Consider the following 13385-nt stretch of genomic DNA (forward strand, 5'->3'; position numbering starts at 1 on the left):
GCTTCGAGATCCCCCAGGCCCAACCCAACCCATCCCCAGCATGCCCACCACTTGGAAACACATATTTTATTGTTGTTATCATTATTTCCCCTTCCTTTTCTCTCTTGTTAAAATGACTTTATCTCAACCTACAGGTGTTTACCACACCTGTTGCCCATTCCACACGGGGAGAGCGAGAGAATCCTTAAACCCCAGTGGATGCTCCTTGTGAAAGACTGACAAAACCTCACAGCTTCATCACAGTTAACTTAAGAAAACTGAAAGCAATGCCTCTTCCATGTCACGAAAGCGGGGAAGGAGCCTACAGGCACGCAACAATGAGCAGATGGCACTGAAAGCGCAGTGTGCACATCTGGACACAGCACACACCTGGGCCTGGTGCACACCTGGGCTCTGCCCACTCACCATTTTGATCTCCCAGTTCACGTTCCACTGCTTCATGTTGCTGAATCTCCACGTTTTGATGGCGTCGCCCGTGCTGGCGTCCATGCGGATGAGCCGGTTGTAGGCGATGCCAATCAGCTCTTCCTTCTTCCCCCCCTGAAACCTACAGCACAGCGAGGGATTAGGAGCTGCGGGCGATGTGTTACGCTCAGCAGCTGAGCTAACTCAACCCAAGGACGCCAACCCCGGTCCCAGCGATGCCAGCAGGCCTCTGCCCGCACAGCGCGGCTCCGCACGCGCACTGACCTCGCGATGAAGTGCGTGATGCCGAATTCAGGCAGCGACTGCCACGCTTGGATGAAGCGCATCTTGGCCTCGATGAGGCTCATCTGGGCGACGTTCTGGTGGGCCTCCAGGATCCGTGCCGTGAGCTGTGCGGCGAGACAGTGCTGTCAGGCACTGGGCTCCCAGCGGCCCTCCCGGCACCGCGCTCACCCCACGGGGAACAGCATGGGTCAGCAACACGAGGGAATGGCAATCTCTACCCCAAGGATGTATTTCTGCTGTGTTTTGCTCAACGAGTGGGAGCTCGGCTTGATGGAGCTGCTTTCCCTTAACATCTCCCGGCCTACAGAGCAAATCTTGCTCCGAGCTGCCTGAAGGCAGAGGGCACTCGGGCTCGTTTCATCGAGCAAGCAGCAGGGCAGACTTCTGGTGTAGGGTTTCCACTTTTGCAGCATAAATCACCGGGGACCATTACAAAAAAAACAAACGGGGCTAGAATTTCTCAGGGAGGATGGGCTGGGTTAGTGCTTCCACTGCCGCTCTCAAAACCAAAGGGGTTCTAAACTACTTTAGTGGGTTTTTTTTCAGCTTAGTTGGATGGTTGCTGTCACTTACCAAGTCTCTTACATAGCCTGGCTGTAGATGGCAAGGCGAAAAAATAAAAAAAGGAGGCAGAAAGAAAAAAAAGCGATCAGAAATATGGCAACAAAGCAAAGAAAAAGCGAAAATTATCTGCAAACCAAAATTCAAGCAAAAAAACCAAAAAAACCAAAACCAAACCAAACAACAAACCCATGCATGACTGTAGGCAGAAAAGCAGCCAAAGTGAAGGGAAGCATGGGGAGGGGACAGGCGAGCTGGTTCACCCCTGGTGCTCACTGCTGTGGGAATGGCTTTGCTTGGAGAAATTCCCTTCTCCCACTCCTCTCCCTGCCTCTATGCTAACTCAGCTCTATTTATCTGTATACAGAAGGCCTTGAGCTGCTTTTATCTGAGGTAGGCAGAGAAGGGATGGAGACAGACTCACAGAATCATTCAGGCTGGAAAAGACCTCTAGCACCCCTAAGCCCAATCCCAACCCAGCTCGCTGGGTGACCCCACCACTCCCTGGGCAGCTGCACCACTGCATCACTGCTCTTTTGGAGATCATGTCCTTATACCCAGCCTGAAAACTCCCCTGGCACATCTTGAGACCATCACCTCTCATCCTATTGCTGTTACGTGAGAGAAAAGGCTGACCCCTCCTTACTGGCACCTTCTTTCATGGAGTTGTAGAGAGCAATGAGGTCTCTCCTGAGCTCTTTTTTGCATTTTGGATTTGGCACTCCCCAAACCCAATGCGCCAACCCTACACTGCTGCAACAGCACATGGAGAAAAACAAAGCCTAAGCAGGTCTGGGGCTGCCACATAAATAAACCATCTCGCAGGGCCAGATGCCAACTCCCATTTTGAGTATCCTCTTCCTTGTGCCAGGGCACAAGGGGACCCTCACAGTCAAATTCCTTAAATTCCCTCCATCCCTCCCTCCCCCCATCTTTCCCAGCAAACAGCCTTCAGGGCTGCTCCTATCTCCCCAGATGTCCCATTCTGAGACCCACTGTCCCCATGGGGCCGTGCCCTGTGGTTGATGGGATATTTTCACAGTGAGGATGCCCACACGCTAAGTAAGTTCTATCCTAATATTTTTCCAGGTGCCTCCATTTTACTGAGCCTGGAAGGTGCTACATATGTTAAAGCTGGATATTTATGCAGCCTCTCCTCCATCCAAGTGGATATAAAGACTCATTCAGAAGAAGAATAAGGGCTATATAAAATATAACTCCACTGCCAGGAAATCATCGTGCTGTGCCAATAAAAAGTTATATTTTTCCTGCTTCTCTCAGTTGCAGCCTTCTTCTTGGCTTGCAGAGGTCGAACACAGCCACAGCCCAAGAACTCAGGCTGCAGAGCCATTCATGTCACTGAGAGGCCACGGAGCAATGCCGTCCTTATTTCTGCAGCTGAACTGGAGTAGAAGGTCCTTCAGAAAGCCACACGTTTTTTTCCATCACAAAACAGCTCAGCTCTGTCATGCACGGACTGAATGCAGTGCGGAGTTCAAGCACAAGTCACGGCGATTTAAAACGAAGCAATGTTTCAAGGACTGGCATTTGGAAGGAGGGGGAAAGCAGAGAGAGAAATATGCAAACTGCAGTACAGCCAAGTCTGCACAAAGCACTGCAAGCAACTGCTGCTCTGCTCATCCTGAGGGCTCCTGCACTGCTCGGTGCAGGTTCTGGTGCCAGCACTGGGATCCTGCAGAGCGGCAGCATCCTTTTGGGGTGAACACAGCTCAAAGGACACACACCGATCGCTTCCCCGCTGCTGATGTGCACTCAACCTATGAAGTGTCATTATGGTGGTGGGTGCCATTCCCTGATGCCGCAGCACACACGTCAGTGGGCGCTGTGTTTTAGTAGGGTGCTCCCCAACACGCCACCCCACAGCCCCGTGGCCAGCCCTACCTGCTTGTTCTTGTACTTCTTCAGGTAGCGCGGGGACACCAGGCACTCGGGGTTGATGTCGGTGTTGATCTGCTCCGGGATCAGCTGCGGGTCCGGGTTGAGGTGTTGCATCTTCAGGAAGGAGAGGATGTTCTGCACCTCCATGCTGTACGAGCTGTCCGCCATCGTCTTGCCCTTGGAGGCGAGGCGGCAGGCGGCCATCCAGCTGGCGTACTGCCTCTCCTACAGCACAGCGAGACCGCTGTCAGCAGGGGACAAGGCACCAGCTCCCACCCCACTGAACCACCCCACAGCCTTCCCGCACCCACAGCTGAAAGGAAACCAGGCGGCCACGGGGTGGACCCGAGCAGAGGGGCTGGGTGCTGTCACCCACGGGAGTGAGGTGACATTCTTACGTTGTCGCAGCGCAGCCAGATTTCATTCATTCCCTCTGCAACGGGGATCAGAAGCTTGATGTTAAACTTCTGACCGGAGATGTTCACGTCGGGGGTGACTTCGCATCCTGCAACGAGAGACATCGTTCAGAAGGACTTATGAAGGAGAAAACAAGAAATGGACAAGGAAAGGCAAAGTGCTCCAGCTGTCAAATGTGTCACAGATCTCACAGTGCGTCTCCAATTGGACAGCATCACAAGGACACAACTGGTGGCACACAGATCCTCTTCCCAGTGCAAAGAAGAGGGAAGACCCGGCCCAAAAGAGGCTGAAGCTGACATGTGCCCACAGGACTCACTTCCCACACCCTGACCTTTTCAGTGGATCCAATGGCAAACACCACTTAGCCCCCATATTTTCATGGAAGTGCAGGAAAACGTGGCTGGCCGGGTCCTGAACACCCACACACTGTCCTGTGCAGGTGCACTGCGATGTTTAGTGCCATGAGCATCCCACGCTGGGTGTTTGAGAAGTGTTAGGAGCCACTGTGCCAACACGGGGTGGTGAATGGGGATGGTCAAGGTCACGGAATCAAAGCACCCCATAATCACAGAACATGGCTTGGGCTGCAAGGCACCTTAAAGCCCATCCATTTCCACCCCGTGCCGTGAGCTGGCTAACAACCCCCACCAGATTGGGCTGCCCAGGCCCTGTCCAGCCTGGATGCATCGAGGTTTCCTTGGAGCATTCTCTTCTCCAGGCTGTCTCTTTGGGCTCACAAGAACCTGCTTAGATTCTCTCTGCAGATAAAAACTGGGCCAGCCTGAGAGGTGAATGGCAAATGGATTTGCTACTGGGGAGCTGGCAGCACCTAATGGGGCCATGGGGCATGTGGTAGATATCTCAGCACGCACCATGCTACCAGCCCAGCCACTTTCCCTCCTTTACACACATTTATCCAAACCCAGGATGGCATACTAGGAACACAGGTGGAAAAGCAAGGCTCTGCAGTGGCAATCACTGGAATACCACACATGCTGCTCCTACCTCTCAAGTTCATCTGGTGGGCAGGAGTCCCGTTGGCTTCCTCTTTGCTTTTGTAGCAGGAGATAGAGGTATCTTTGAAGGTGCACCAGTATGGCTTGTAACCTTTCAGGGTCAGCTTCTTGGGCCTGCCAGACAGGGTGAGGGACATTACAAACGTGGGGCTGGCCAGGTGGCGGGGGGCAAATGAGGGTGCAGAATGACAGCTTGCAATCACAGAACCATTAGGGCTAGAAAAGATTACCAAGTTCAACCCACCCCCACCGTGCCCACTGCCCACGTCCCTCAGTGCCACATCTCCATGGCTCTGGAACACCTCCAGGGATGGTGACCCCAGCACTCCTGTGCAGCTGTGCCACTGCAGCACCAAATCAATGAAGGAGATGTAGAAATTGGGCTGGCAAAGATGTGCAGCGAGGTGCCCTGCACCCAAACTGTCCTCTGGTGCCTTTATGGAGTTATGGGGGTTTACCCAACCTGCAGTTCTCAGGGTTTGGAGATCGTGGGGGGAACCAGCAACACCTCCCTCCCCAACAACTGACGAGCACTTAGCAATTAGAGTTGTGCCTGATTTTACTGGCAAATGAGCACGTCAAAGCACACAGTAAGGTTTTTGTGTGATGGTTTGCTTTCAGGGGAAAACCACCCACCCCGAAGCGTGGTGTGGGCTCCAGCCCTGCGGCTCTGCCCCAGTTGGAGCAGAGACAATGAAAACAGAGGGGCTCATTAGGGAGCTATTTCGCTGCCTCACTTTTCTGCTCCTGTACCTATCCTGTCAACTCCCGTTGGGTTTATTCAGTTTCCAGAACGTTCACCATGACCCGTGCTGCAGCAGAGAGCTGCAAAACACACTGGGAGCTGCCAAGACACCAGCCAACGTCCAGCTGCTGCTGTCCCCAGGCATCCATATTGCAGCAAAATGAACAAAACCCATACATCCTGAGCACGGGGACATGCACTGGGGTTGATATTTAAGAACTTCAAGATCACAGCATCACAGAGCTGTAGGGGTTGGAAGGGACCTCCAGAGATCATGGAGTCCAACCCCCTGCCAAAGCAGCTCCCAGCCCATGTTGCACAGGTAGGCGTCCAGGTGGGTCCCGATCATCTCCAGAGAAGGAGACCCCACCACCTCTGTGAGCAAATGGGGTGTTTGGGAACAGTGTGAAGTAATACCCAGTGGCTGTGCTGGGTGCTGGAGAAAGCAAAATATGTTAACAGCAACGGTGCCCAAGTGCTGTGAGCTGCGGGGTAACAGCTCTGTGGTTTCCATGCACAGTAACACAGTGAAATCTGTAGTCAGGATGGGAAGAAATGGACAGGAGGCAGCAGGGCCATGAATTATTCATTGCTACCACCTCTTCCCAGCAGTACTTACTTGAATACTTTAATGTAGTCGGCGAGCTCTGGGATGGAAGTGATGTCACCCTGAAAAGAAGGACAGAATTGTAGATTGGGTTGGGTTGGATGGGACCTCAAAGATCATCCAGTTCCAACCACCACACGGTCCCCTCCAGCGCTGAGGGGACGAAGGACACAGAATATTGACCACATGGGAATGCAGGCTGGAAAGCAGAGGGCAATACTTTATGGTTTTTATGGAATTCCTGCCGAGCACTGTCACCACTGGATGGCATTTCCAGTTCCCAGGAGCTCCAACCAAAGGGTTTTTGAACGACACGGAGCACAGCTTCCAGCAGCAGGACAGTTTACTTTCTGTCTGCAGTGAGCAATGCTGTTTATAGATACCACGGGGGAAAAAAAAAGCAGAATCTAAACAAACAATCCACTAATTGCCCATTATCCATATTCAATTACTCGAATGCATCTGGAAATGGCTACTGGGAGCAACCGGTAGAGAAAGGGATGGGGTTTTTTTTGATGAATCATTGCCTTCCTCAATCCTGTCTGGTGGAGACTGCTCCTTTAGTGCTGTGCTTCAGCTCTGCTTTGCAAAGAAATTGTGAAAGGTCTATCAGCTCTCACAGCCAGACCCTATTTCTGCTGCATCTGAGTGATGCTGCTCTCCCTGTGAAACTGCAGGCTGGGGGTGGCAGTTCCACTTCAAACTATGAAACTCCTGTGGGCTCTATGTTCTGTGTCATGACCACGCGATCATTAAGGCTGGAAAAGATCACTAAGATCATCACGCTCAAACGTGTTGCTCCATTGGGCTGCAGGCAACAGGAAAAAAAAAGGGACAGGAAGGAAAGAAGGCAGGTTGGATGCTCGGAACAACGATCTCTGCTTGCAAGAGCAGAGGAGGGGATGCATGCCCATAGCCCTTACCAGAATCGTCGACGTTTTGCCACCTTCCAAGGTGATTTCTAGGTCGGAGAGTGCAGCATCCACCTCATCCACGTCCTTGTCACTGTTGTTCAGGTGGTTTTCTGACGACATGATGGACAGCTTGTTGATGTGGTACTGAAAGGCAAGGCACGGCTGCATGAGCAAAGGTGGCCTGCACCCACTGCTCTCCCCTCACCTACCAGGCCGTGCACTGCACTGTTTTCTTCCAGAGATAACTGCTTGGTATTTTTGGATGCACAAATTTCTGCTGACACGGGCCAACCGTTGCGACAGGATTGCGACACGTGCAGGATTTCATATCATCATATCATAGAATCATAGCATGGCCTGGGTTGAAAAGGACCTCAAAGATCATCTCGTTTCAACCCCCTGCCATGGGCAGGGTCACCAACCACTGGAGCAGGCTGCCCAGAGCCACATCCACCTTGCCTTGAGTGCCTCCAGGGATGGGGCATCCACAGCCTCTCCAGTCTTATGTTGTTTCCATAAGAAGTCTATGAAATCTCATCCAAGGACAAAGCACAACCCAACGTGGGCTGCTCACAGAGTTAAGATGGACCTTTGTATTTCTGTTTTCACCGTTTTCTTCCTGGGAGGGGCCCTAAGAGCAGACTCGGGTTCCCTCTGGGGATGTTTCTGCATCCTCCAGCAATGAGGAGCGCCAGACCACACGTAGGAAATGGCCTGCCGTCCGTCCCACAGAAGTCAATAGCAGGTGTAGTATTTATGCCAAATCACACCAAGGATTTCATAAAACAGATAAATACATCGTTCTGGGAAACCCACAGATTACCACCAGCTGTTCACAGGGCACTGTGCCAGCAACGCGCAGCTCGGGAACCTACTGTCCTCACTGGGGTTTGTCAAACAGGGCAAAGCAACAAACCAAGGCAGACATAAACATGTTTGGGAAAAGAAGGCTAAGTTCCTCTTCATGAGGAATAACAGGCAGCCCACATGCTAATTGCCCAATACATGAGATAAGAGACAGGAAGCAGCCCGACTCCTGGCAGCATGGGTAGCCCAAGCAATCCATCAACTGAGAAGTCTGAAAGAGCCACAACATCAAGTTTGACCAAACCCAGCGCTGGGGGCCATCTCTTACCTGCAGTGCCGCGAACATCATCATCTCCTCCTCCGTGCACTCGATCTCCTCCAGCAGGATGGACCACTTGGACTGCTCATACAGTTGGTTGATCCTGATCGCATCGTACTGCGCAGAGAGAGAAACAGTGCGGCCTGTGAGATGTGCCAGAGCAATACCTGCCACGTCCCTCGCTCTGGGCACAACACACCACCATCTGATTATCTTTTATCCTTATTTAGCTCATTGAATGGCCTGGGTTGAAAAGGACTTCAGAGATCATCTTATTTCAACACCCCTGCCATGGGCAGGGTCTCCAACCACTGGAGCAGGCTGCCCAGAGCCACATCCAGCCTTGCCTTGAGTGCCTCCAGGGATGGGGCATCCACAGCCTCTCTGGGCAACCTGTTCCAGTGCATCATCACCTTCTGATTGAAAAACTGCCTCCTCACATCAAATATCCTAACCCTAATTCTGCTCTGTCTTGGTTTAAAACCATTCCCCTGCATCCTATCACCATCAACCCGTGTACACAGGGATTTTCAATGCCTCCTTCAGCCGGGGATGGCCTTCAACCCAGGGCATGGGAGCATGCACACCTGCCCTTGAGGCATGCACAACCTTCTGTTTCCCAGCACGGTACAAGCCAAAAAACTAACTCTGTACCTTTGGATTCAGGTCAAAAAAGCTGTAGTACTTGAACCGGAGCAGCAAAGCCTCGTTTTCCTTCACCTCCTGCTCCATGAGGGATCGGGACGAATCCAGCCATCTGCAAATGGTCAGCAAGGGATAGCACACACCGAGAGCTCCCGTGACATCGCGACCGCGCTCTCGAGAACGCAATTTAAAACCACGTGGTTTTATTTTGCTTAAGGGAAAAACTAAAAAAAAAAAAAGAGAGAGAGAGAGAGAGGGGGAAGAAAAACAAATGGTGGACTCACCCTTGGTTGATTTTGGCTTTGTCGAGGAGCGCCTGCGGCTTGTACATTTTCGCTAGGGACTCGGGGGAGGTGACGGGCTGGCTGACAGCCAGGATGCCCGGGTTCCCCTCCGACAAAGCGCTGTCCCCGAACCACGCGGACGTGGGGGACAAGGGGCTGCCATCGTGTGCGTCGTACGTCGGCGTCATGGTTTTGCTGTACAGTCCTGGGCTGGAATAGATGTTTCCTACCAGCAAGAGGAAGAAAGGCCAGCAGTGAGCTCGCGGCCAAGCCCCGCTCCGCACAAAGCCAACTCAGACACAGAACCGAAGCCAGCGGATGTCAAACCTTCCCTTCTTCTTTCTGACCATTTTGTTCCGCAGTTGGAAAACACTGCGCTGCTTGTTTTCCCATGACAAGCTGCCCCAACCTCTCTCTCCCTCTCTCAGCTCTTCTCCGAGAGCAAAACGGATGGAAAAGCCATTCCCGAGCCGAATCCGTGGGAAAACCCGCGGGGACACCCCCCACTTACCGGCGTTACCTGGCTCTTAAAGATTTTGGAAGTCAAAGGTTTTAGAGGAGCAGGAAAATAAACTAAGGGCACGGCCAGAGAGACCAGAGGCAGAGCACAAAAGTCCTAAGGAGGTGGAGCTCACCTTTGACGGGGCCGATGTAAAGAATATCGGTGCCTATGGAGAGGGAAAGAAAGGAGGGAAGTGAGAAGGCGAGAGAAAGTCACCGGGACGGCAGGGAAGGAGAGGAGCTGGAAATACAAACGTGGGTTAAGAGGGCAGAGCAGCACATGTGAGGCTGAGCCACCCGACCCCAGTGCGGAGCTGGCCTCTGGCTGAGTCTCCCCTCGTTACACTGACTGCACTTCGAATCAGGGGAGGCGTTTCAGGTGCGTTTGCCAAACCGTTGCCACCACTCGAGATGCGGATTTTCTGAGTTTCCCACACACCACTGCTGCTGCTATCGCTCAGGGTCAGCGGTTGGACTCGATGATCTCCAAGGTCTGTTTCAACCCAGACGATCCCGTGGTTTTGGCAATCGCCACTTCTCAATGCAGACCCGAAACTGCCGTAGTTTTCGCCCTGATTCACTGCAGGGGAGGCTCCTCCAGCGACGCGGCCGTGAGATGCGTGCTCCCGTGCCGCCCCGCTCACAGCTACCTGCACCCTTGTTTTCTACCAGCTTGCAAAGCTGCCCAGAAGCTCACCCACCTCTTGGCACACGACTCTGGCCAGAAGCTCTGTTTTTCCCCAGTGTTTGCAGCAGTGCCTGCTGACTCGACAGGCAAAGTAACCCGAGTGAGTCCAGCTCTTTTGCTCATGTTGCAAGGCAATGAAATGTGGCACTTTGTGAGAAGCTTGGCTTATATGACCAATTAGGTATTAATGCGCTGAGCGAGTGGTGCTATTTGGTGCAAAACCGATCCCGAAGCATGCACTACTCCCAGGTGTTTTGGGGTTTTACAGCTCATACAGCTCCGCGTTGGGGAAAAAAAAAAAAGCCTTTTAAAATTACAGATTACCAGAATGAGAAAGCTGACCCAACTTGGCATCTCATAGCCCAAAATAGCAGAGAGCTACACAGTCCCCATTTATCTCAAAGGAGCATTGATTTTTATGCTAAGAGTATAAAAATCCATATTTTGAATGTAATGGATGTTCATTGAACGCGTCCTAATGTCAGTGACTCCATTGCTTATGTAAATCAGGCAATGAGCTCAACATCCTTTGCTGGGAATTCATGTGTGCACAACTCGGGAGGACCAATACTTGGCTTTCTGGAAAAGAGCTGTGCCCTTACAGAATCCCGCTCCACATTCTGGCTTGCTCACACGTGCAATTTGATGCACTCCAAATCTACCTTATACAGCACCAGGGAGGCCCCACGGAGGTGGTGGAGTCACTGTGCCTGGAGGGTGAAACACCTTCTGCATCTCCAGACGTTTTGAAGAGTGTTACAGAATTTCAGAGAGCACTGAAGAATTATTCCAAGCGCTCTGAAACGCTGCAGGATGCCATTGGGTTTTCCCAAGTTTAGGACAGAATGGAATTGGATGCACAGGTCTGGTCCCAGCAATAGGGACAGTAGGGCACCTGGTAGACCTCTTTGTGTAAAACAACCCAACTGACACCAGTGAGTCGACCTCATGCAGTTTGGATGGGATCACCCCCAAAAATTGACCTTGATGCTTTAGGCTGCTCAGGGGCACCGTACCAACACAGCCAAGGTCTTGGCAAGGAAACCTGAATAGTTCAGAAACGCGACTGAAAACTGCCTGCTAGTAAGGAAAGCATGAATGACAAGAATGCCTCCAGGATGCTCCCAGCAATAGCTACTTTGTAAGTGAATACAGGACGTCAGAGGGACGTGGCTGAGAGGGCATGGAGGGGATGGGTTGGCGTTTGGAGGTCTTCTCCAACCTGAATGACTCTGAGTCAACGGAGAGCATTGGGCGAGGCTTACTATGAGTCAGCAGAGGTTTAAGCTGGTTGTGCTGCCAGACATCAGGTCCTCAGTGACAAAAATTGAATCTACATGCACTGAAATAAGCAGATCAAGAAATGCCAGCTCATTTTACACGAGCTTTCAGCACACAAACTGACGTTGGAACAACACTGAAAAGAGTTCGCTCAGATCAAGAACACGATGTCAAACTAATGGGACCTAAACATCAGGAATTAAACGTGCAGCGAAAAAATCCTTACGTTCACAGATGCACTACGAGAAAGAAAAACTGATGCGACACTTCAAAGTGAACTCACTGAAAGGGTAATAAATAATTTAAATTAAAAACCATCTTTTGCATACGTTTCCCACAAAGCAGGCCAAGTGCCTCGAATTAATCTAACAGAGATGCTCCCTGTGAACGCTGCCTTTAGGAAAGGCTGCTGACTGCCTCTCCTGATGGAAGTGCCAAATGACAATGAACTTCAGCTGCAGCCTTGGAAGACGCAAAGAGAGCTCCTCCAGCCAGGCGTGGAAACATCCAGAAGGATTTTTCAATGACTTGGAAAAGAAAGAGCGACAACAGAGGGAAAAAACGACTATTTTTCCTCGGCTACAAAGCCGACCCCTGCTGCCTACCCCCAGGTGGAGATGCCAACTTGTGCCCTGCACAGAGCTCAGGGATGAGCACCACCAGCAGTGACCACGCTGCTGCAACCTTCACTCTCACCTCACTTCATTCCAAAGCAATGAACACCGATGCACCAAACCCCAAGGCGTTGGGTTTTCACACGAAAGCCACCCCACTTCCCTCTCGTGCAGGATTTCCAATCCAGAGTGCTCCTGCCAGCACACAGCACTGCGGCTGTCTGCACGACTCCATTAGGGTTAAGTGCTCCCACTCACAGCCTCCCTCGTCCCAGCCCCAGCCATGGCTGTGGAGTAGAGCCAGAACAACCCTCTGCTTGCAAACACCCCACATCAATTTGCTGCTTGTGGCAAGCGGTGATGCTCCGTTAGCGGTGCTGCTTCGTTAGCAATGCTCTGTGAGACAGGCTGGCAAAACCCCACAGCATCAAGAACACCACCCCCACCCCCACCCCACAACGAGAGCTTTCTTTGTACCGATCCAACCCGCAAATACAGCCTTTGCATAAGGGAGCACTAACACCATTAATAACTAGGCTGTTTCTGCTGGGCTATAAATCAGGTTTAGAGCAGCAGTACTGCCTAAAACACACCTGGAATGTGAAATTAGGAATGACTTTCCATTTAGCTTCTTTCTTAATGGGGTAAGAAAACGTCTCAGTAACACAACCTATGTGTTGAAGTGGTCAGGCTTGGTTTCTTTCTTTATTTTATAAAGCCTGGCCTTGTTCAGCTTCCCTATACACCTCACAGCCGCGGGCACTACTCTGTGCCAGAGTGACTGCTCACCGGTGTAGGGAGTTCACAGAAACTATTTGGGGCCCATTCCTTGCACAGACCTTATGGAGTTAGGTCAGATCAGTACCACTACACATTTTTCCCTATATACGCTCCCATTTTATTATCTAGCTGTCTCTTCAACCCTGCTCCCCTTGTGCTCATCCCTACTTAGCGTGCTTGGGCTCACCCGACCCTGGTGTGATCAGAGGGCCCTCCAGCTCGAAGGCTTCGTCGTCAAATTGGTCATCCAGTTTCTTCTTTTTTTTCTTTGACGGATCTCTGGGTTTCCGCAGAAGAGAGAGCTCCTCCGGATGCCTGATGTCTGGGGAGAGAATTGTATCATCATTAAGGCTGGAAAAGACTTCCAACCCAACCCCATCCCACCCCACCACCCCACTGCCCACATCCCTCAGGGCCACATCTCCACAGCTCTGGAACACCTCCAGGGACGGTGACCCAACCACTCCCTGGGCAACACTGGCCCACTTTAACAAAGGCAAGATGAAAAAATGGGGAAAAAAGAGAGCAAATCCTTCCTTAAGGAACCACATCCAGTAACCAGAAATACCTTGGCTGATTCTCCTGTTTTGCAA

General features: G+C 51.6%; 1 protein-coding gene across 4 annotated transcripts in view; it reads right to left on the minus strand.

The window, feature by feature from the left end:
• The window catches only part of FERMT2 (FERM domain containing kindlin 2), a 33405-nt gene that overhangs the window by 350 nt on the left and 19670 nt on the right, over positions 1–13385 (minus strand). Inside the window, exons 3-15 of one of the 4 annotated variants that reach the window (XM_065748548.1) lie at positions 12980–13114; positions 9564–9596; positions 8929–9154; positions 8654–8756; positions 8009–8116; positions 6883–7017; positions 5972–6021; positions 4597–4721; positions 3570–3676; positions 3175–3396; positions 1285–1305; positions 691–815; positions 406–547 (exon numbers count right to left, since the gene is read on the minus strand). In XM_065748548.1, coding sequence (XP_065604620.1) covers positions 406–547; positions 691–815; positions 1285–1305; positions 3175–3396; positions 3570–3676; positions 4597–4721; positions 5972–6021; positions 6883–7017; positions 8009–8116; positions 8654–8756; positions 8929–9154; positions 9564–9596; positions 12980–13114 — 1532 coding nt within the window. The remainder of the gene's footprint in view (positions 1–405; positions 548–690; positions 816–1284; positions 1306–3174; positions 3397–3569; positions 3677–4596; positions 4722–5971; positions 6022–6882; positions 7018–8008; positions 8117–8653; positions 8757–8928; positions 9155–9563; positions 9597–12979; positions 13115–13385) is intronic. The other 3 variants (XM_065748528.1, XM_065748520.1, XM_065748538.1) reach the window with 3 other exon arrangements.

Source organism: Cyrtonyx montezumae, unplaced genomic scaffold (genome assembly GCF_038088225.1).
Source record: "Cyrtonyx montezumae isolate F1298 unplaced genomic scaffold, pur_monq_1.0 scaffold_10, whole genome shotgun sequence".
Taxonomy (NCBI): Eukaryota; Metazoa; Chordata; class Aves; order Galliformes; family Odontophoridae; genus Cyrtonyx; species Cyrtonyx montezumae.